Source organism: Polistes dominula, unplaced genomic scaffold (assembly GCF_049000335.1).
Source record: "Polistes dominula isolate Pdom_NZ unplaced genomic scaffold, Pdom_raw_medaka contig_28, whole genome shotgun sequence".
NCBI classification, from domain to species: Eukaryota; Metazoa; Arthropoda; class Insecta; order Hymenoptera; family Vespidae; genus Polistes; species Polistes dominula.
In genome coordinates this window covers 2,434,163-2,458,940 of record NW_028300879.1, presented here as the reverse complement: position 1 = coordinate 2,458,940, position 24,778 = coordinate 2,434,163, and the positions used below count along the sequence as shown (strand labels likewise).

Below are 24,778 nucleotides of genomic sequence, written 5' to 3'. Positions count from 1 at the left end.
CAGTAGTAGTAGTAGTAGCACGAGGTTACTAGCGAGAGATGGGTAAGGTAGAGTTAGAGGGTGAAAAGGATGCTGAAGGAAGAAGGGTGGGATCTCGCGATTCCACTATTGCCACGGAACCACCACTACCAACCACCCTCTTCTCCATCTCCTTTTCCTTCTCCTTCTCTTTCCTTCCTTCCTTCCTTCCTTCCTTCTCCCTTTCCGAGTTCCTCACAAGCAAGCCCTACCACTCACTACGGCCCACCCCGTCGACAATTAGTTCGCGCGCCCGGCAGTGAGTGCACTTAGCGAAAAGTAAGCAAACTCCACCCTCCTTACCTCTTCTCTTCCTTCTCTCTCTTCTCTCTTCCCTCTTTCTCTCTCTCTATATATATATATATATGTGTATATATTTTACCCTTTCCCTTTCCCTTTCTTTTTCTTCATATCCTGTATATATATGCATACATACACATAGAAATGTATACATATACTAAAATTCAAATCTTCTCGGCAAAATGATTGCTACGATCGTGGCGAGGTTCGATTTAGATAGTTGACGCCAACTTGTCCAGACGACAACGACGATGATACGTATATTGAAATTTTCATATTGATACTCTCTCTCTCTCGTTCAACGTGACTCATCGATGTATCGATAGACCGCGTTTACGAAGATACTTTCTACATATGTATCTATCCGTCTGTCGACGTTGTGTCATTGTAGCCGTCGTCGTACTTGCCGTCAGAACGGCTATCATAAAAATACACTCGTGGACGTGAGTCGGAAAATGAAAATATCAAATCGATCGAAAATATATATATAGATATATATATATCTGTATAGATATTTATACTATATGAAATACGTAGATAGGTTAAGGGAAAAAGGCCACATATATCAGTTGGTTTCGTTCCATCATGATTTACCATTTTGACAATGAGTCTTCTTAGCTCGTTCGCATCACGTACACACATGTAAGTGCAAATATCATTCCCTTCAGGTACCTAATATCAAAAAGAAATATCAAGGGCAGAGTAGGAAAGCGACTATAGAAGAGCATGACATGCGATCAAACGAAACGAGGGAAGTGACACCCTGCCCAAGTTGTTACTCTGCTAGATTGATGAAGCTCACACCCTAAGATCATTCATTTCATCCATCTCCCCCCCTCCTTCCCGCTTTCTTTTCTTCTTTTCTTCTTTCTATTTTCTCTCTTTACTCTTCCCCCTCCCTGCTCCTCCCCTCCCCCCTCTCCCCCTTCATTCTACGTCTTTTACCTTCCATCGTCCAAGACGATATTCTTCGATCTTTCTACTACTTACGTGATCACGCTTACCTGAGCGAATCCAGCAACGAGGCCGGCTACAAAGATTTTCACGCTGACGCGCTCCTTTTTTAGCCTTCTTGGTAATTAATGAGACGTTCGAAGTTTTCTAGCTGATAGGCGAAAAACGATCCGTGACGTGTAGCTAATCGAGAGATAAAGGACGAAAACTCTCGCGCGGATGAGTAAGCGAGTGAGAAAGAAAAAGTTTCAAGTAACGGGATCGAAGATTCGTAAGAAGATTGTGTTAAGTTTTAAAAGGAAAGGAAAAAGAGATCTCTCAGAAATGGATTAAGGATAGTAAGTAATTCTCGATTATCTTACTTACTCGATTTGTTCCATTTAGCTACAATAACAAAGTGATAATCTTGACATTTTAAATAGATTGCCTAGTTTTTAATCATTTGCTTGTTGCACATAGGAAAAATCGTTTTACGTTTTTCTTTCTTTATTTCTTTTCTGACGTTTTAGAAGTTAGTCTAGTGTACGTTACTCAAAGGATAAAATTCAATGCCCAAAAAGTTAATTAAACGTGTACTTCACTGAAAATACTCAAATACGCGTATACGGTTCTTAATTAGGTTCCCCTTAATTGCTCACGAGGATAACGAGCTTGCGAGATATAACTCGACCATAACGAATCCACAAAATTCATAGAAAAGGGATGGCAGGGCCCGCGTTCGTTCAGTCGGAGCTCAAAATTGAAAAATTTGAAAAAGAGAATATTCTACAGTATCTCCACCTATGTCATGCTCGTATACGAAAAGGGAGAACAAGGGGGGGGGGGGAAAGAGAACAAAAATAAAAGATAAAGAGCACTTTCGAAATTTCGAAACGAACGAACGAACGAACGAACGAACAGGGAAACGGCATTCCTGTCCCTCTTCTCTTCAAGCACGGCAATTTGGATCATCGACGCGTACCTCTCTTTTCATTCTCACGTCCATCGTGAACGCGGACGTGTGCACGCCTGGCAATAAATCCCCAGACTTACTCTTCATCCTATCTCTCGGCTTTGTCGTGTGCTAGCGCTACGGGAACTCCGGGACAGGCATTGTCGCGGTTATATCGACGTCGAGGAAGAACGGCAAAAAAATGTGAAAGAGAAAGAGAGAAAGAGAGAGAGAGAGAGAGAGAAAGATAAAAAACGTGTCATAGGGCGGTTCTCGATGGAAGCTGAATTAAATTCTGAGATTTATCGCGTCAATAACCGTGCATTAATTTACGATTTTTCGAGGGCTGCAGGTGGTGAGAAATAGAACGCAAAAGAGTAAGAGAGAAAAAGAGAAAGAAGAGAGAGAAGAGCTAGAAAGAGAGAAAGAGAGGAATGGAGGGAGAGTGAAAAAGTAGTAGAACGGGGATTGGTTACACGACGCGTAAATTCACGGCACGCCGTAGCCGGCGATTGTTTCGCCTTTCGTAACGAAATATAGCACTGGGAAAGCGAACGGAGGGTGGGTGCCAGTGTGGGTGGGATTGAAGAAAAGTAGGGGAGAGAGTTTTGCTAGAGAAACGCTTGAAAACACGCAATAAGAACACACGACCGCATAACGCATACCTATACGCGTTCGCACGCGATGAGCCACTCGTAAGGGTGGTTCGAAGGGGTAGAAAGCTTTGCTATAGGCTGTCGCGGTTACTTGCTTCGTATCTCTCTTTCTCTCTTTCCCCCACCCTCTTCTATCTTGCTCTTTCACTTTACTGCGATTGTATTCGTGTACCTACCCCCTGTCTCATAGTTTATATACATATATATATAAGTATATAGGTGTATGTAGGTGTATGTGGAACGATGCGAGACGACCCCAAGTGTGGGCAACGACATATGCGACTGGCGTGTTCCACATCTAACTTGTATTGACCATTACTCAACGTTCCGTGTCCGTAAGTTGTGTGGCAACCGCTGCCATTCACCGAAAGTCGACGACGTTAACGGAAGCGACTTGCCGCGCCGCGAAACCTATGCGAAAAACTTAACGTTCAACTTCTTCAAAATAAAAGGTAAAAATTAATGTTCTTCTGAAATTCAGCGTTAATATGTGTATGAATGTTTTAGTTACACTACTTCTTTTTTATTCCTTTTTGAGAAAGATGTTCTAGAAAACATGTAATATCTTCACGACTAATAGTTACAAAGAGTTTTGCAAAATAAAATATTCATTAAATGAAAAAAAAAAAAAAAAAACAAGCATTGGTAAGTGTTTTACTAAAACTTAGCGTACGTTCTGCATAAAAGGTATTAATAATCGATATAATAGTGTGTTAAGACACCTACAAAAAAGTAGAAATAACGTTGAAGTAAAAAATTATAATTAACATACCAATATCCAATGCTGCATATCCATCTGCATATCTTCATGTATCCATATATGTTCGTATCACTGTTTAGCACTATACACACACACTCTCGCGCACATATGCATATCACTTGCATAGAAAGAAAATGCACACACGTATACGCGACGCAAAATAAATTTGACACTTATCTAACATCGTTGTTTAATCTTCCGACGATCGTAGGAGACTAGACGCGTAGAAAATAAAAGAAATAACGAAGTACATCGACGAACACCAAACATACACGAAGGTCAATGTCTCTTTGTAAATTTCTTGATAAGATAGTTATTAGAAAAACAATGACTTTATTAGTTAGTAGAAAAGTATTCCCGTGTTTTCTTTTGTTTATATATCTTTCTCTCTCACTCCTCAGCTGGTGTATATCTCGACGTAAAATCCATTTTATTCTATTAAGAACTCGTCAACAACGAATTTGTTAGTTCGTTGACATTCGTGTACTTTCGATAATTATCGTATGATGAATAAATGTTAACAGTCAGTCTCCTACGAGCGTCGGAAGATTAAACAACGATATTAGACAAGTGTCAAATTTATTTCGCGTCGCGTATACGCGTGTGCATTTTCTTTCTATGCAAGTGATATGCATATGTGAGCGAGTGAATATTTGCGTAGTGTTAATCAGTGATACAAACCATATATGGATATAAATTTTGACCCAGAACGAATAATTTGATAAATCAACGTAATTGGGACAAATGAATGTGCTTGTAAGTTCAACTTTTTACATTTTTTTTTATTAGTATATATTATTTATAGATTATTTCGTATTCTCCATTAATGAAAGCAAAGGTGTTAATAAAAGATACATTAGTTAATGACAATGGATTAATTTTATAATTACATGCTCGATGCTAAGAATAAGATTATTCTTTTTCGTTTTTCTTTTTTATTCATTTAAATAGATGAACTCATACAAATAGTAATAGTAGTAGTAGTAGTAGTAGTATATAAAGTATGTAAGTAAAGACTAACATTGAGATTTTTCACGGTACGCCATGAACCGTGGACCTCAATTTCAGGAAATCTTCGGATTGCATAGGCGGAAGAAAAAAAAGTCTTTTATCCGGCTCTACGAGATTTCCCTTCGTTTTCATTATTTTTTCTTTTTTATTACTCTCTCTGTCTCTCTCTCACTCTCTCTCTCTTTCTCTTTCTCTCTCAACTATTAACGCCTTCCTTCGCTTTTTCTTCTTTTACACAAATACATACACAGACACACTCATACTTATATACAAAAACATACACACTCTCAATGGTAATTTTTCTTTCTCCTTTTTCTCTTCTACTTTCTTCAACTCTTTCTTCTTTCTTTACATCTATTTCTCTCTTTCTCTTAGCATCCTCATCTTCCAGCTAGCAACAGCCATTTCCCTTTTACGATTTCATTCGCGCATAGTACGGAAAATAATATTTACCAGGCTTTTTAAGTCTAACGCGTTAAATCGCGGTGCCACGGATTACACGTTTAACGACTTTTCTCTTTTCCGCAACGCGAAAAGAGAGCGAGCGAGTCTTTTCATTTCAAAACGTAGAGACCGGCCACCACAAAAAAAAAAGAGCCACAGACGGAAAAGTAGTGCGATTGAGTAAGAGAGAGAGAGAGAGAGGGAGAGAGAGAGAATAAAAAAAAAAGGAGAACCGAGGAAAAAGAACATGCACGACTTTAATCCCTTTGATTCTTTTCGCAAAACGAATGCCTATGATCTAACGTGTGTTTTGTGAATACGAATGCTTTCAGCCGATAGGCGCTTCAGTACCCCGACCTCTTTTCGTCTCTCACTCACGAAGAACAAAATTTTTGTACAAATTGCGAGAACTTATACGAGCACTAGACTAGGCTACCTAATATTCTTTTTTTAGATATAATATAAAATATATTTATTTAAAAGAAAAAACAACAACAACATATGAAATTACCTAAAATACTTCAATTAGTATTCTACATAAAATATTTTCAGATTTGTCTTCTTGTAATTTAAATTTATTGCTAAAGGAATGAACACAAATGATCAAATTATTTTTCTCGGTATTATTATTATTATTATTATTATTTGTAGATACTAAATAATATTAAAATGTTATACTCATTAAGTATACTTACATATTATATAATTATTTTTTTTTTTTATTAAATGTAAATCTCATTTTAAAATATATTAATACATCAGAGATGCATGTATGAGTTAATTGGCTACGCTAATGATACACATTGAACACATGCATACATCATTCATCCGCAAAGGTGTTAATTAATGTATATTTACTCACTGATTAATCTCAAATTATTTATTTATCATCTTAAAAGAAAATATTTTACGAGAATATAGGTATAAAAGAACTAGTATTTTTATTGTTAATATTATTTTACTTTTACGCGTGCATAGAGTAGTTCGTATAAAAATTTTTAAATCGACCGAGAATACAACTTCGACCTTGTCGCAAAAAATAGTTTCTCTTGAAACTCGGTCGTTTACACATTTTATATATATATATATGTATTACGTAGGTTGCGAGTGTCCTACATAAATCCTTAGAACTTACTGCACTCTAACAACGAGGTTCATTGAGATAGATCAGTTCTACCTAACGCGAAACTAAAAGACGGACGATCGAGTCTTTCGAAGTTTAAATCTTCCGAACGAACGAAAGAAAGATATCTTTTAAGAATTCGATGAAAAATACTATATTTTAAAGAGGGATCAATTTTTCAATTATTTTATATGCTTACATCTTTTAATTTATTAGATTTTTTTTTTATTATTTTTTATATATTTTTTATTATTATATTATTATATTTTATCTTAACATCAAGGAGTACCTTTACAAAAATATTTATATTTTAATATATATACATATATATACTATATAAATATTATATTTTTATTATTAAATATATTTAATTATATTTAAATATATTTTAATTATATTTAATTATATTTTAGTTATATCTTAATATTAGTATTATCTTAATTATATCTTATTTAATTTTATCTTAGCATCAAGGAATACCTTTGCAAAAATATTTATATTTTAATATATATATATATATATTATATAAATATTATATTTTTATTATTAAAAATATATTTAATTATATTTTAATATATTTTAATTATATTTAATATATATTAAAATATAAATATTTTTTTTTTACAAAGGTATTCCTTGATGTTAAGATTGATAAGAAAAAAATAATTCATTCATTTTTCAACATATTTTAAAACGTAATAAAAAACATATGATATAAATGACACACACACACACACAAGCTGTCTTTTGAAAATTCTTAATCTCCGTTTACGAGATACTCGGATGTTGAAAATATGATAAGACGAAAGGAAATGATAGAAAAATTGAGAAAGAAAAAAAGAAAGAAAAGAGAGAGAGAGAGAGAGAGAGAGAGATAGAGAGAGAGAGTAGAAACGTGCACGATTTCAAGAATTTTATTCGCATCGCATGCCAGGCTCCACACCGGTCGAAAGAATATTTTATTTAAGCTTCCTGCTATACCTCCGAAACGACCCTCTGACCACAAGATACACCCCAAGCCTCTGGGTATTCCTAATTTTCTCTGCCAGACGCCGCTGGAATCTTAATTATGAGGAAGAATTCGTGAGAGTCCAAGCCTAAGCTTACTCTCTTTCTCTATATCTTTTTTTTTTCTCTCTCTCTCTCTCTCTCTCTCTCTCTCTCATTTTTCTATCTTTCTCTTTCTCGAATAAGTGCACAATGCTTTTATACCAAATACGAGTAGTACTTTCGAATACTTTGACGTATTTCCGAGAAAATCGAGAGTCATATTTTCGTGAATTGTCACACATGTTAAGAGGTACGTTACTTGTATGAAATTTCTTTGATATATGCGTTTGTATTTCTCCAATAATAATATTCAGCAGGTGAGAATAAAAGGGTGTAGTGTTAAGCATTAAAAATATGTGTGATAAATGTTTAAAACAATCAGTTGATTCAAAATAAAACGTTCCTTAAAGAACAAGAAAATAGGTCGAGTAAATGGCTGGTGTCCCTTTTTTTTTTTTATAGGTATTTTTTCTTGTTGTATCTATATATATATATATATAAAAGAGAAAAAGAGCATAAATGTTTACTTTATTTACCTTGTATTTATTTGATCGATTAAAGTACATATTGCATGAAGGTAAATATCCAGAGATATTTACTGGGAAAAAAAAAAGAGAGAAAAAAAAAAGAAAAAATTTACGAGAAAAGATCCATCGTTTGGTAGCAACGTAGCTTCAACGTCGCTTACATTTCTAAGAAAAACACGAGTTTTAAAAGACGAAAAAGGTAGAAACGGTAGGAACGTAGTAACACATTCTTTTAACCGTATACTTAGAGCGTATTTGTTTTATACTCGTACCTTCCAAGGGCTGTTAGCCTTCTACGTCGTTGGACGAACGACCAAAGCTAAAACTTACTTCTTCCTTGTTCTACTTCTTTTTTTCTTTCACCCCTTGCCTCTACCTTCCCTCCCCTCCCCTCCCCCTCTCACGCCTCTCCCACGCCTCTACACCTCACCATCCTTTTTTTTCTTAACCCTTTTTTTTGTTTTTTTTTTTCTTTTTTCTTTTCTTCTTCATCTTTCTTTCTTATTCTCACATTTTTACTTTTACTCGTCAAAGTACAAAATTGCCTTAACAAAATCCAATAAAACTTAACGCCATTTTCCCATATATTCAATTTTGTCGGATCTTTAAAAAAAAAAAAAAAAAAAAAAAAAAATATATATTATTGTTTGTAAGTTCTCTCATTTAGAAATCTTTACTAACTTGATAATTTTTTTTTAATGTGTTACAGGGATTGCAGAGTTGTTAGAGATCCACAGACCTTCAAGTCCAAAGGCTATGGATTCGTGTCTTTTGTTAAAAAAGCGGTAAGCGATGATATTTATTTTTTACTACAGTAATAAAAAAAAAAAAAGAAACAAAATGAAGAAAAACCTAACAATTATTAGAATTGTTCTTCTTACTTGAACACACTAACCCCAATAACCTTTTTTAATGGTTTTTTTTTTTTTTTTTTGTATCTTTATCACGCAAACTCATCTGGTAGAAAATTAATTTGTTATTCTTATTAGAAAAACTCGTTGCCGAGATAATGAACGAACTTGAACAAAAGAACAGAGCCTCGGCAACGACCTATGTAAATGTAGAATTTTTACATAGACTTTACTTCTTCTTCTTCTTCTTCTTCTTCTTCTTCTTCTAAACAAACTCATCTATCGATCATCATTTGAATGCACATACACACACATACCTTTCTCAATGCGGCATGCACACGCATACACTACACATATTCGCAGAATATCGGCATTGCATATGCTTGGTATGACAACGCATCTTCTCAGTTCCGATACCGGCACCTGTTCCATTCCGATGCAAACGACCGACGAACTTTACGACAATCCATAAAGATCGAAATCGTGAGAAATTAACAGCGTCAAGCTGGAAGTTGGAGCTGGCCTTTCGATCGATGGAAAATAGTAGGGATGAAAACGAAGGGGATGGTTATCCAGAAGCAGCAGAACGTTGCTGGCGGAAGCAGCTTCAGGGTTTACAGCATCGTTCTTAGTGTAGAGAGTAAAAGAGAGAGAATGAGAGAAAGAGAGAGAGAAAGAAAGAGAGAGAGAGAGAGAGAAAAGACGATAGCGAATGAGCAAACGAATGAGCAAGAAAGAGAGAGAGAGAGAGAGAGAGTGGTAGTCCGAGTTTTACTGTACCCCACCAAAATCCGCGACGTAAATCACGACGAAGTTAGATGTACGGCTGAGTAAAAGAAGGCTTTCCTCCGTTTATGGCGAAGGTTATTCGTCGAGCCGGCCGAACCCGGAGGTAGAAACCTTCTCTCGTTTCCCCTCTGTTTTAATGTCCTATCGATCTGGACCACCGCCGGCACCTGACTCACACCCACGGTATTACTATTGCCGAAGTATAAATTTCCCGGGTGTCTCCGCTAACCTCGAGGAACACGCGAAAATTTCTCCTCCTTCTTCTCCTCCTCCTCCTTCTTCTTCCCTTTACTCTTCCTCTTCCATTTCAAGCTCTTCTCTCCTTTTCTTCCTTCCTCTTTTCTCTCTCTCTCTCTCTCTCTCACATTGGGTCACTATTTCCTTCGAGCACCGGATACACGTATCTAAATCGCGTACTCTGATCGCACGGCCAAACGACGACATCCCCTCTCCAAAGTATTTTCTACGATCTACTACTACTACTACTACTAAACGAACAAAAATACGAATTCCTTGGATTCTACACTACTCTTCTTTTCCGATAGCATCCACATTGTCTATCTCTATCTCTTTCTTTCTTTCTTTCTTTCTTTCTTTCTTTCTCTCTCTCTTTCTCTCTTTTTCTCTTTTTTACTTCTTTCAACGTTTTTAAACTATTGGAACGATCGAAGATTTCGTTCGTTTGTTCTTTCGTTCGTACGTTCGTTCGTACGTTCGTACGTTCGTACGTTTGTACGTACGTAGGTTTTTGTAGAAAGAATTTTCTCTTGAAAATCTTCTCATAGATTCGACAAGAAGGACAGACATTTACCAGAAAAAGAGGATAAAGAAATCGAAATAACTTTTTGTAAAAGCCACGTAAGTCGTGAGAGAGAAAGAGGAATAGTGCTTGTAGGGTACTGGCATGACTTAATAATGCATGCAAAGCAGTTGGGTGTCGCTTCGGTCAGAGTGCTGTTTCATGACTGATCGCTGATGTCTATACACAGTCGTCTTCTATATAAGCTTTTGTGGTTTCGAGTGTGAGAAATAGATAGCTAGCTAGCTAGCTAGCTACAGTCGTCTTCGTAGTTGGACATGTTCAAACTGTACAGGTACTATAAAATATTAGGGTGGATCAAAAGGAAAAAAATGAGAAAAAAAAGAACAATATTTATTGGTCTTAAGATTGCTATCATTTGCTTTTATTATATTAAGTCGTCCCAAAAATTTCTTCCTTTTTTTGATGATAAGTTACACAATATTGTATACGTAATATTTTTTATTTTATGTTATTTTAATAAATATTATAATATCGATTGTACTCTATTTTACTTTTTTCTATACTTTCAATTATTCAACTTAGAAAATATTGTGCCTATAGAATTACAAAAAAAAAAAGAAGAAACTTTTGGGACGACCTAATATAAATATAATATATATAATATAATATATTTATATATTTATATATTATATAATTATATTTATTATTTTAATTATATTTATATTTATATATTTTATATACTTATATTATTATATTTATTATTAAATATAAATTTAAATTAATATTTAATATAATAATATTTAATATATTAAATATTATTTTATTTTTTTTTTTATTATATATTATATATAATATATAATATTTAAATATTATTATATTTATATATTTGATATATTTTTATATATATTTTTATAATATATATTATATTATAAATATATAATATAATGGAATAAGTGGATAATAAATTAATAATAAAAATCAAATAGCTATAGTAAACTAAAGAAGGAAATAACAATACATAAAAAGAGAAAGAGGAATAATTTACAGTATATCTAATAATTTTTAAAAGAAAGTCCTACTCATTGTCCTTATTATATAATATAATAAAGCTTAAAAATGAAATATTGCATTAAAGAAAAAGATAAATGAAAAGAGAAAAAGAAAGAGAGATATATAAAACTTGTTGGAAGGTTGAATTCAGTAAAAGAAAACCAAAAGAAGAGAGTAAGGGAAGAGAAGAAGGACGTTTGATATCGACCGGAGTTTAGAATCGGCTTAGAACCGAGCGTATTCGGTCTCGCGGTCTATCTGGGCTAACCGCGCGAATATGCGGCATCATATCGGGAATGGAAATTCGAATCGGAAATACTTTATCCCACAGGAGCACAAATGTCGTGGGATAAGGACCGTAGAGTAGTGGGAAAGTGGTTAAGGTGCACGACTCTTGAAGAAAAAGAAAAAGAAACGAGAGAGAGAGAAGGGAGGTTAAAAGTGGAAGAAAAGCGAAGAGAAAACTCTCGGAGTCCTTCGAATGGCGCAAACGGTGAGGAAAAGAGTGGGGGTGCTCACCACCACCCTCTTTTCTCAAACCACGCGTTTGTGAAAAGCCTTTCGACGGTCAACCCCTACCGCTGGAATTTCTCAATGGCGGGAGTATTTTCAGCCATCTCTACTTCTCTCTCTCTCTCTCTCTCTCTCTCTCTCTCTTTCTCCTTTTTTTTCTCTCTTCTTCTTTCTTTCTTCTTTTCTTTAACTCTCGCGGCCTTTTTTTTATCTCATCTTTTCTCAACTCCAAAGCTTCGTCCAAGCAGCAGTCAAATAAAATAAAGACGAGAGGATTATTTTTAGTCTCTCTTTCTTTTTCTTTTTCTTCCTCTCTCTCTCTCTCTCTCTCTCTCTCTTTATCTCTCTCTCTATTTATCCATCTTTCTTTAGTTTACTTTCTGTTTACTATTCTCCAAAATTTTGTCCATCTCCACCTTCCTTAAACATTTGAAAATATGAAGAATATACATAATGATGTGTATATATGTGTGTAGTTATTGCATAGTGTTATTTTTCTATCAGATCAAACTTTTTGTTTAAAAAAAGAACTTATATTTAAGTAAGTTTCTGCAATTTTCTGATTGAACACAATTTCTTCATTTTATTATATTTTTCTTTCCTTTTTTCTTTTTTTTTTTTTTTTTGAGAAAACTCTTCCGAATTTTTCATTCGAATCATACAATGGTCATGTATAGGATAGCCCACACTTATATATATATAATACGAAAGAGGTATATTGAAGCAAGGCCATGACCGTTTTGTTACCTACTCGAGAACAAATAGCCCAGCCACGTGGAGAGGCTCGTTCTCCCTTCGTCATAAAGGATAGCACCTTTTCTTCGAGAAGGGAATTCAAAGCAGCGATGGGAAACACCGCAGTTTGCCGAGGGCAGTTGTTGGGAAATGCGAGGAATCGGAGGTGCGATTTGTCGAATGGAATTCCCACTCGTACTAACGTATCTTCGACTCGATCCACTTCCACCCCTGCCATTTTCTTTGGTAAAAGGGAAGGAACGTTACGTTCTTACGATTTACTTTAGCTACTTAACGAGCTGTCCCATCAGTCCGATTTAATTCTTTCGTCCTTTGTGCGTCATTCCTTACTTTTCTCTCTCTCTCTCTCTCTCTTTCTCTCACACACTTACACTCTTACTCTTTTTCACTCTCTATCTTTATTTCTTTTCTTTCTTTCTTTTTTTTTTTTTTACTTTTTCTTTATCTCTTTACTTCTCTTCGCGTACCTTAGATTCGATCGTCGTAGGAGGAGAACGTTAAAGGACGTCACTCGTGCGAAAGGTATAAACGTTAACGTTATTCCTATTTCTACGAAGAAGAAAAAGAAGAAGAAGAAGAAGAAGAGAAAGAAGAAAAAGAAGAAGAAGAAGAAGAAGAGAAAGAAGAAAAAGAAGAAGAAGAAGAAGAAGAAGCCAGGACGGTAAAATTTTTCTCGATCCGCTTACGGCGTGCTTTTCTCAAAGCAGAGCAGTAATAAATAAAAGTTACGATCGGTGTCCTGCGTACTCGGAGTTACAGCCGTTTACTGTTGCTCGTAACGTGGCTTTACTTCTTACGTTTATTTCATTTATCCCGACCCCCTTTTGCACAAGAAAATCGTTCCGTCTATTGAAAAGTATCTCTTTCTTTCTCTCTCTCTCTCTTACTCTCACTCTCGCTTAAAAACTTATCATTTCTAAAGGCAGCAATCTTAACTAGTTCATCGCGACGATTATAAAGAGAGAGAGAGAGAGAGAGAAAAGAAAAAATTCACCGTGCTAAAGTTTTCTCAATCTCGTTTTATCATTTTTGTGCCATCGATTAAACCATTTTACTCATTACACAACCCATTGTTTCAGGAAGCGGAAATTGCCATCGGTACCATGAACGGGCAATGGCTCGGTAGCAGAAGTATTCGAACGAATTGGGCGACTCGCAAGCCGCCTGCACCAAAATCTGAAGGTGAGTCAAACAGACAAATAATATAAAACATCGATCATTACATTTTTTCTCAACTAATAATACATAACCTTAAAACGTAACGAAACTATTAAAATAAATCATACCAATCGCGCGGAACGATCTAAATTCTGTAATATCCTAACTCTGTCTTATATTATATTACGATTAAACTAAAATGACGAAATATAATAGAAGAAGAAAAGGTGGAAAAAGATGGAGGGTGGGGAAGGGGGGGGGGGAGTCTAAAAAAAAACACAAACAAATAAAGAAAGAGAAAAATATTTACTCTCCTTCCCTCTATCTCTTTCTCTCTCTCTCTCTCTCTCTTTCTATCTTCCAAGAGAGTAAAAGGAGCTTCCAATTTCTTTTAATAGCTGAAAAGAAAAGAAAATATCGTTCAAGATAAAGGAAAGATGATAGGGATGAAGATGGAATAGTAGGAACGGGGGGAATAGAAAGGGGGGAAAGGGATGAGAAGAGATACGAAACGAGAGATATCCGTCAAAGGAACATCGTGTTTATCTTTGCAACGCGGTTTACTCAATGTGAATACGAATATCTCTGCGTGAAGGTAAATTAAATATCACGTTGGCGCGTTCACGCGATTGCGGAAATTTCGTCGACGCAACCAGAATTTGATTAGGTCGGGGGAAATTCCATGGTTCGCGCAGAAATGGATGCGCACGATCGAGTCAGTAGTAGTCGTCTCTCTCTCTCTCTCTCACTCTCTCTCTTCTTCTCTTTCTCTTTTTCTCTTTAGTCGTTGAGAATTCGAAAGGTTCGTTCGTTTTCTTTCTCTTTTAATACTACTATTGCGCTTACACTCATAACGTGGATCGTTCGTTCAGAAAGCTTTTTCACTGTGTATGGCCCATTCAGAAAAAGCTCGAAACGGCTTTACCACGAACGGTTATTCTGCAAAAGCGGCCTCCGCAAAGGCACCACTCGCCGTTCGAGTGTTTGTTAATCGATATCTCGAGATGGACTCGAGTGCCTTTTTTCAAACGAACGGGGCAAAAGAGTGAAGGTACAAGCCGACCAAACGACCGAACGGACCAAACCGACAACGACGACGACGACGACGTCGACTCTGAACTACCTTTTCGATTTCCAACGGGCTACTACTATCGCCTTGCTTAGAGTACCTATACCTATCGACTTCGGGAAAAGCCCTTTTTCCTTTTACCACTTCGAACCTCTATTGCTCTACGACACACGCGAAATTTCCTAACTTCTTTCAGCTAGGGTTTTTCTTCCCCTCCCTTAGTCCCACGCCCGTTTGTCGACAAAGAAAGAAGGAAAACGGCGGCCCTTTAGGAAAATCTTCTACATTGACTTTCAAGCATTTTCATGAATGTTTCCCCTAACACTAAAAGTCGGCCAAATTTCAAAAAATATTCTCTGTTTCTTTTTGACATGTCTGTTTATACGATTTTTTTTCTTTACATCAATTCATTTAATAATCGTTTTGATAATATCAAATTGATAATAATATTATGATAACATCAAATAATGAACAATCAATGAATAATCGAATTGTAATCGAATTCAAATGGAAATGTTACAATTATAAATGAAATATTTATCAATCCTGTATATTAATTTGTATTGTACAATTCAATCTTGTGTTGATAATGTCAAAACATCTTATTATCAAGAATATATAAAATGATTATAAAATCATTCAGAAAATTAACATGATCAAAGAAAAAGTGAGAGAGAGAGAGAGAGAGAGAGAAAATGGTTCATGAAAGAATACAAAAGCCTTAGGTAAGAAAGAAAAAGGGGTATGGTAAGGATACGCTAAGAATTCAATTGAAGTTATGAACTAAACGCATAATGAGCTTGAAGGTAGCACTCCGAGAGCCAAGTAAGTATTATTATATTATCATAAGCGGCTCTCCGTCGTCAGGCCACGGACCTCTCCTACCTCCTGAGAGAGTTAACTCCGACCCCTCGACTAACTAATTTCATTCCCCAAGTCTTTAATTAGTATTCGTCGCGAAGAGTCCGAACTTTTTCACTAGACTACGAAGATGAGGAGAAAGAGAAGTAGTAGTAGGAGTAGGAAAAGAAGAGGAAGAGGAAAAGGAAGAGGAAGAAGAAAAAAGAGGATGAGAGATCTTCCTTAGCCTCTGACCCCTTTCCTGGACCCAACCGACCGACCGACCGTTCGTTCATCCGTATTTGCATAGACCAAATTCTCAAAAGCTGAACTTCCTATTTCTTTATCAGACAACCGTTTTTGCTCGCGTTAACTAAACTTTTCTTTTCAAAAATCTATTAGATAATTTCGATCGAAAGATTAATAGAGAAGATATTTACATTCAAAAATCATTATTATTATTATTATTATTATTATAGTTTTTTTTTTTTTTTTAATTTGAACAATATTATATTATATTATCATGAGTTAAATATTAACACTTATGCCGTCCTCACGTCTAATCTAGATTTTTTCGTGTCGCGCTGGTATATTTATATTATTATATATATATTTATATATAATTAAATTATAATATAATTAAATTTAAAATAATTAATAATAAATTTTCTTAAAATAATTATCTAATTATTATACTATTCAATAATTTCCGAATGACACCAACATGGAGCTACCAACACTTATCCGATAGTTTTCGCATGGCACCAACGTGGAGCCACCAAACATCATAGTGTTAAGTAAAACGATAGATACCTAACGAAATATAAATTATATAAGAGTAAATTTTGTATTCTCTGAAAGAAACGTCGATAATGAACAGAACGTGGGGAATGTTACGTCACCCGCCGGACGTAAGATGTAAGAAACAACATCGTCAGTGGTCGTCCATGGAAACAGTCGAAGCAGGCTCATTTTATTTCTCTCTCTATCTATCTCTCTCTCTCTCTCTTTCTCTTATTCTTGGTGAATAGGTTCGAGTAGAAGAGCAAGTTCCGAGTGCAAGTTTATCGACTATCGTTTTACTCCCCTGAATTACACGTCGGAGTTTATATGACTCCGGACTTCTCCTTTCTCTCTCTCTCTCTCTCTCTCTCTCTCTTCTCTCTTTCTTCTTCCTTCTTCTTCTTCTTCTTCTTCTTCTTACTTTAGTATCTCTTTCCAAGAACATCCTGGCGATTGCGCCAAAGCTCATCTACAAATCCAAAAGCCAGTGCACCATAGCCACCGCGCCAAGATTCATCTGCATATTTTGACGTAATAGGAGGAACGCGACTGCATCGAGAAGTCTTTTGCATTATACATTCTTTAAACAAATCTCGACTCGATGTAAGCAGTCGGAAGTTGGTTTAACGCAGGAACACGATGATAATAATAAGAAGATAGTAGGGAAGTACTACATTTCGTGCTAGCCAATTTCTTCGAGGAAAGAAGAAGAAGAAGAAGAAGAAGAAGTTTCGATTATCTGGAAAGTGTGCCGTAGTCTTCTTCCTTCTTTTTCTTTTCTTTCTTTTCGTATCTCTCTCTCTCTCTCTCTCTCTCTCTCTCTCTCTCTTTTTCTTTCTCTTTACCTATCTTTATCTTTTCTTTTTTTTTCTATCGACTTTCCGTTAGCCGTGATTATCGGGAAAAGGATAAAACCATCGAGAGAGTTTAAACATATAAATTTATCGGTCTTTATAAATTTCGATTATATTTTATACTCCGCGTGTTCACTTTAAAAGATACACGACTTCGAGGAAGAATTTCAATAAAATTTTCCTACCTATATATGTATTGTTGACCCGAATTTTCTTATTTTAAAAATGTGTGTGCTTATAATTTAAATCAATAGTTTTTGATTAATTCACTTTTGAACCGTGTTTATCGATCCTTTAAATTCGATGTAGAATAAAGAAAGAAAGAAAGAAAGGGAAAGAATAAATTGTCTAAATGTGGTGGGTTCAGAGTACGAAGAGGGTAAATAGAAAGGGAAGGAGGATGAGGTAGGGAACCGAGCAACCATTTAATTTGACTGAATCCCGAAAGTTAGTCGGCAACTAGGTCAATATTTTATAGCACTGGCAATTAGATAATTTTGCGGCCGGGCAAAAATATGATTGCTGGCGTGTGAAAGGACCAACTTGGGCCACGGGTTAATGTCAAAAGTTTGTATCGTCTCTCGACGTGTCGAATCGTATCTCTTTCTTTCTCTCTCTCTCTCTCTCTCTTTCTCTCTCCTTCTCTTTCACTCAAAAACCTATCTATCTTTTCTATCCTTACTTCTCTCATTCACTTTGTTTAAAACGTTTTTTCTTTTTTTCTTTTTTTTTTTTTTACCGATCTCATATCATTTTCTCAGTCAACATAATAGCGCCTATTCATGAGAAAACTCGATAAAAATATAACATTAAAATTTTTTATTCGATTTTTACTATTCCGAGAATATATAATTCGTTATAGTCGCATCAATAAACCTTGCCAACTTTCCACCTAGAGATATAACTTAGGCGACGACAGTTGCGATCGACTATCTTCGGAGCCAGACACATACACATAAACACACAGACCTAGACATAGACAAAGAGAGAGAGAGAGATAGAGAGAGATAGAGAGAGAGGGGAGGGAGGGAAATGTATAAAGAGGCGAGTCGCTGTTATGCACGCAGGTGGCAAACGCAACCTTAACGCAATGTTAACGCACCGGAAGTCCAGTCCATCACGAGTGACGTAGAGTCGACATATAGGCATTGAATTAACAACACAGTCCGTTTGCGAGGGTTAAGTGTCGAGAGATAGATAGAGATAGAGAGAGAGAGAGAGAGAGAGAGAGAACTGAAACACACGGAATATACTCCCTGGCATTAAAGTGCGCAAGAGCCAGTACCGAGCTTGAAAGGTCCGTGTTTAGAATGAGAGAAAGAGAGAGAGAGAGAGAAAGAGATAAATAGATAGATAGATGGATAGATGGATAGATAGAGTGAGAAAGAGAGAGAGAGATTTGCTAACAGGCTACTAGTACATATACTTCATCGTGTGCGTGATGCAGTCGATGCGGCAGACTGTCTACCTACAAGTTCTATCGCAAGTTCTATCCAATCCCGAGCATGGTAGTTAAAGGCGAGGCAAGACGAGAAGTCTGACTGCCCCTTTAAATTCACCCTACAACCATCCGCATCAGCTTACGACCACCACGAGGGAGAGACAGGCCACCCTTATCGCAACGCGCGGGCCTTAACACTTTGTCGTTAACTATACGGGAAGCTTCTATCGTTGTTGTGCCTTCTATCGTTGACGATTTTCACAGGGAATAAATGCGACGAGAAACTTCCGTGGTATTCTAGAAAGATGAAAAGATAGTTAAGATCATGCATAAATGTATATATATATATATATATATGTCGTTTTGTTTCGTATTCTAAACTGGTATCAGAGATTCATCTTTCACGTATTCATAATGATATTAATCATGATACGTTAGAACTAATATACATACATACGCGTATATATAAATCATCGTTTAACTTGAACTTTTTCTCAACGAAATATAATATAATTTAATCTAAACAATCTTTTCCTTTTTCTATTTCATTTTTTCCTATCGTTATAGTTCTCACGTAAAATCTTCGTGTATACAAAAAAAAAAAAAAAAAAGAAAAAACAATGGATAGTATTTGGTTCTCACGATATTCGTCATTTTCCACTAGTCCTATATTCGTCCCTTTAATTCTTCGATTCCAAAAAGAGGAACATAGATAGATAGATAGATAGAGAAATAGAAAGGGAGATCGTGTGTCGCGCTATCGAGTAGTTTCATTTTTTTTTTGTTTTTATTTCAAAAACGTGGTTCACGGGGTAGCAGAAACAAAGGGAAAGTCCAAACACGACGACACCCGAGGCGATTATTTTTCGATACTATTCCATTAAGCCCGATTTATCAAGCGGTACCGTTCATCGTGCCTTTGTATTTCATCATATTTAAAGCACTCGTAGCGTGTTGAACAGAGAGTTAGAGAGAGAGAGAGAGAGAGAGAGGTTTCCTCCACCTCCAACAATTTTGAAAAACGTGCCTCCAGCTCTTGTGTCAATTCAATACATGGTCTCGAACGTTGAAACGTTCACAAGCAACGATAATTACTTTTATGGCCTAAAGGGCGGGTCAAGTACACTTTTTCCACCTCCCCCTCCCTCCCTCCCTCTCTCCCTCCCTTTCCCGTGACTCTTCGCAGCGATATGCACGTCGAGTGCGTGTTTTCGTGTGTTTGCAAATGCGTCTATACGTTACTGAAACATGAGGCTGATCGAATGAAATGTCAACAAACGAACCTGCTGACCAACCACCGAACCTATGCACTTCACGATTTCCCTTTCCCTCTCTAACCCTGGTTCGATCTATTATCCTCTTCCCTTCCTTCCTATCTATCTATCTCTCTCTCTCTCTCTCTCTCTCTCTCTCTCCCTCTCTTTAAAGCTTTATAGACAAGCATCGAGGAGAAAAGGAGAGACCGTGTTCCGCTTGTTGCATCGAATCTACTCGATCGATCGTTCGAATACACAGAAACGAAGAGTTTTTGATTGGCTGCCCGTATCACAACAGCCTCGGGCTATACTGTTATACGTCGTGGGATTGTACACCGGTATACTTTTCAAACGGCATGAATAATAAATTAGATGGGATTGCTCAGAAATCGGCAAGTTTTCTATATTTTAACGTGAAAACAAAATAGAAAAAGAGTGATCGAAAGTTATTGAGAGGGAGAGAGAAAGAGAAAAGTGATTCAAACGTCATCGTTGGTAGGGTACTTCTATGTAGTTTCGTCAGATTGCTGATCGTAAGCTCGTGAACCTCGAGCCTCCTTTTCAGAACACGAACGAACCGACAAAATTGACTTCGATCGGTGGTCCCTCGCCTCGTGATTGAAGTTTATAACCATCGTCGTTCCACTGTGGTGCCGATTGTTCGACCAAGTTAATGCATTGGTGTTAGATACGTTTCGAATCTCTTTCTCTCTCTCTCTCTCTCTCTCTCTTTCTCTCTCTCTTTTTATTTGTACACAAGTTCGACTAGAAACACATACTAACCAAGTATATACAATATGATACGATCGTGTGGGTGGCAAGCTCTGAAACGAGAGAGAGACACGCTTCGTGTGGGACAGCAAATTGAAAATATAAAGCCGGAGATCTCGTGCTTGCGGTTTTCGACAGGAAAATCCGACGATATGGATGGCATTTAGACGCTTGGAAAAGCTTCTACTGTTATTTCAACTTGAAACCATTGAATTTTTAGACTCTATTTCGGACCAAGAACAACGTTTAAGAATTACAAAGAAAACTGTTTATTCTTTCTTTGAATCGTTCTTTTTATATATATATATGATTATTATTATTATTATTATAGTTATAAATTTTGTGAGAAATTCAATTATATCGGAAAATATATATTGTGAAAGATTTTATTTAAAGCAGATAGAACGAAGATATAATAAAATTTGATTTTGTTAAAAGAACGTTGAAAAGAATTAGAGAAAAATAATAAAAAGGAAATGTATATATATATATATATATATGGTCTTTACACGTAATAAAATTAAAACTTGTATTATCACCTGTAGAAAATAATGAATTAATTCATATATACAGTGACTGTTCTTTAAAATCATACGCTTATTAAATGTTTCCTTAAAAACTGTTGATATAGTGTCTTTGAAGTAAAGAAAATTTAGAAATAAATACATTAGTATATCTTAATTACATATGAAATTAATGAGTTTAATTTGAAAACTTTATTAATAAAAAGTGAATTAAACAAATACAAAAAGATTTGATATTAAAATCGTACATGTTGATATAAACATGAGAAAAATATTCAATTTATTCGAATCTAACAACTATAGTAGTAGTCCTTTGTTTTTATTATTATTTAAACGCTTCTTTAAATATCAGAATCAATTGAATATTCATTAAAGTAAAATTAATACAAAATACATTTGTTTGTAAAGTATTATAAATATCTATTAATATATTTCGAATATTAAACAATTTCGGTTGAATATATTTTATTCGATGAATATTTTTAATTGAAAGTTATCATTCGCGAGCGAACGTTAGAAAACAAATATTGTTTAGTTTAAATCAATCTTAAATATTAATAGAGATTATGAGAATATTAGACGTATCTTAAATAATTGTTAATTAATCGAAGAAAATGTATATTTTAATATAAAAATTCAACGTACCGTTCTCTTCGAAATACACTGTTAGACCTGCTCATTGTATTTTATGAAAGTTAATTAAAATGTCTTTATTGATTATTGTTTATACGACTTTTCAAAGAATAAATTCTTTTTATTACGAAAAAATATTACTTTTATTATATGTATAAATAGCCTGCGGAAAGTCATGTAAACAACAATCAATAGAAGAATTTTAATCGACTTTCATAGAGGACAACGAGCTAGTCTAACAGTGTATTTCGAAGAGAACGGTACGTTGAATTTTTACATTACAATATACATTTTTTTCGATTAATTAACAATTATTTAAGGTAAATCGAATATTCTCATGGTATTATGTAACATTCTCATTCATTTTTTTATTAACCAACTAACACTTTAATAGCCGCTCACACAACATGTGTGTAATAGCCGTAACATTGACCGTTGTTTTATTTATAACTTTATATATATATATTTAAAATTATATATAAAATTATTGTTGTGTTTTTTGTTTTATGTTAATTTTTTCGTGAATGACAATAAAGTTTTTTTTTAAATTAATTCTTGAAAAATATTACCGGGCCCCTGACGACGTTTGACTGCGTACACGTGCGGCCATTAAAGTGCTAATGCATTTCGCAATAATTATCAATCTATGTATCTCATAAATACAGATACACACACACACGAACATACTAAACTATAATCCTCCATAATTTCGTTCAGCTGTAGATCAACTGTAGGTTTTATCTCATTTTCTCTTTTTTCCCCTTTTACCTTTATACTCCCTCCCATTTCATATCATTTTATAAAATAAAATTTTATCGTTACAGTCGTCTAAGAAGTTTCACTTGAAAAAAAAAAAAAAGAAAAGAAAAAAAAATGAAGAGAAAAAAAACAGAGATAAACGAAGAACGTAGAAGCTCTTTAAAGCTCTCCGAATGAAGGACTTGCGATTCCTTCTGCTCCAGTATCCTCCGGGTCAGCATGACTTCCTGACTCGGTAATGCAGCGGGATGTAAAACTTTCGGACAGAATACGAAATCCGCGCGTGATTCGAATTAGGGACATAGCTCGTTGCGAGTTCGACGTAAAGCTGGCAGAGCCAAGGCGAAAAATGCGACATACCTTAAGAAAGTTACTCTGTTTATACGCTCTCTCTCTCTCTCTCTCTCTCTCTCTTACTATCTATATATATATATACAAACTCTTTCGTGCATTTCTAGCTATAAATTGAAGGAAATTGGTGGCTTCATTATTTACAATTGATCGAAAGAAGCTGTATCTGTAATCCTCAGGTCTGCTTTCAAAAACTCACAATTTCTTTATTTTATTTTCTATTTATTTTTTTGTATTTTACCGGTTCGTCTGAATAAGACAATGAAATTTTACTAGAGAATAAAAATATCGCATATAAAAGTAAATGAGGATGTTCGTTCAAAAGACTACTATGAAGGAGAGAAAGAGAGAAAGAAAGAGTGTTACAGATATATTATGTTACTTCTAGCTACACCTGCTCCACGACATTTTCTTTGAAACCACCATCGCCAGGAATCTGATAGTTCTCATCTTCCTTCCAAGACAATCCTCCAAATTAGTTCGTATTAATTAGGGAAGAATCGTCCAGAGAAACGACGATTTCAACTATTAATAAGATTCCACTACCTTTATCGATCATCCCTCCTAGTATTCGCCGGCGTCTCGAGGTCGCCATTATACGACGAATTTTGGCAGTCTACTTCGTCCACGAAGTTACGTAGTCCACTTCGATCGTACATAGTCACGATATACGTCGCCAAAAGTCTCATCTTCGATTTTTTCTAAATCCGTCAAAGAGTACAATCACACTTTTTTTCTTTCTATCGTTTTATTTCTATAAAAAGAAAAGATTTGTATCGATTTATAATAGAACAAAGACAATATGAAACAGTTTAAAATCATGCGCGTAGATAATATGTGTGAACTTTTTACAACTGTTTCTCTAGATTTATTGTAGTTTTCAGTAATATTATGAACTTTGTAAGACATCGGGTACATCCACCACCACCACCACCACCACCACCACCACCACCACCACCACCACCGACCGACCTCCTTCGAAAGTGTGATGTTTCGAAGGCTTGCTAGCTAGTTCAGCTAGAACACCTAGGGTCCCGTAGGTATTGTTCTCGGAAGTGCTTGCACTCGGGTGTACTTCACACTAGAAGCTATGTATTCTAGACCAGTCGTGTGCATGGTACTATGACCTCTGCACTGCCTTTTCTACTGCAAGAAAATAATGTGACTTGTTCGTACAAACTAGTTTTGTATTTGAAGAACTTTTCTTTTTCATCCTAGAGTCGATTAGAATAAATGAAAATAGAAGAAAATTACTCAAATTATATCATCATCTTCAATATATATATATATATATATAATATAGTAGGACGATGACATCAATAATTTTGAAAAGCTTAGAGAATCTATTTTAGATCCAACCGAAGGGAACAAATTTTTTCGAATATCCAAGATTCGATCGTCCACATCGACTTTAACTTTTACCGTAAAACTTTCTTCACGAAAATTTTCTCTAGAGAGATAGAAAAAGGGAGTAAAATGTGAAAGAAAGAGAGAAGACGAGAGAAAGAGAGAGAGAGAGAGAGATGGAAGGAGGAAGAAAAAGACCGACCTCTCTTCTTCCTTGGTAATTCGAAAACGAAAGGAGAGTGACGACACCTAGGCTAAAATTAGATTTCCGGAGCCCGAGATCGATCGAGTTTACTCAGGAGAGAAAGAGTGGGAAAGAGAGAGAGAGAAAGAGAGAGAAAGATAGAGAGAAATTCAGGGTGGCGTGTACGCGTATGGTCGGCCCCTCAGTTCAATTCCAAAAACTTTGACGATTATACAAATCGTGTCGATAAACCTACTTCGTGCCCGCGCAATTTCGTTCCAGGATTTCCGATGTAAATCGGTGCTCGTTTGT

General features: G+C 35.5%; 1 protein-coding gene across 10 annotated transcripts in view; it reads left to right on the top strand.

Annotated features, from left to right (window-relative positions):
• The window catches only part of LOC107065093 (nucleolysin TIAR), a 418,517-nt gene that overhangs the window by 359,050 nt on the left and 34,689 nt on the right, over positions 1 to 24,778 (top strand). For all 10 annotated transcript variants that reach the window (XM_015318424.2, XM_015318423.2, XM_015318426.2 and 7 more), the window contains 2 exons: positions 8,484 to 8,559; positions 13,576 to 13,678. In XM_015318424.2, coding sequence (XP_015173910.1) covers positions 8,484 to 8,559; positions 13,576 to 13,678 — 179 coding nt within the window. The remainder of the gene's footprint in view (positions 1 to 8,483; positions 8,560 to 13,575; positions 13,679 to 24,778) is intronic.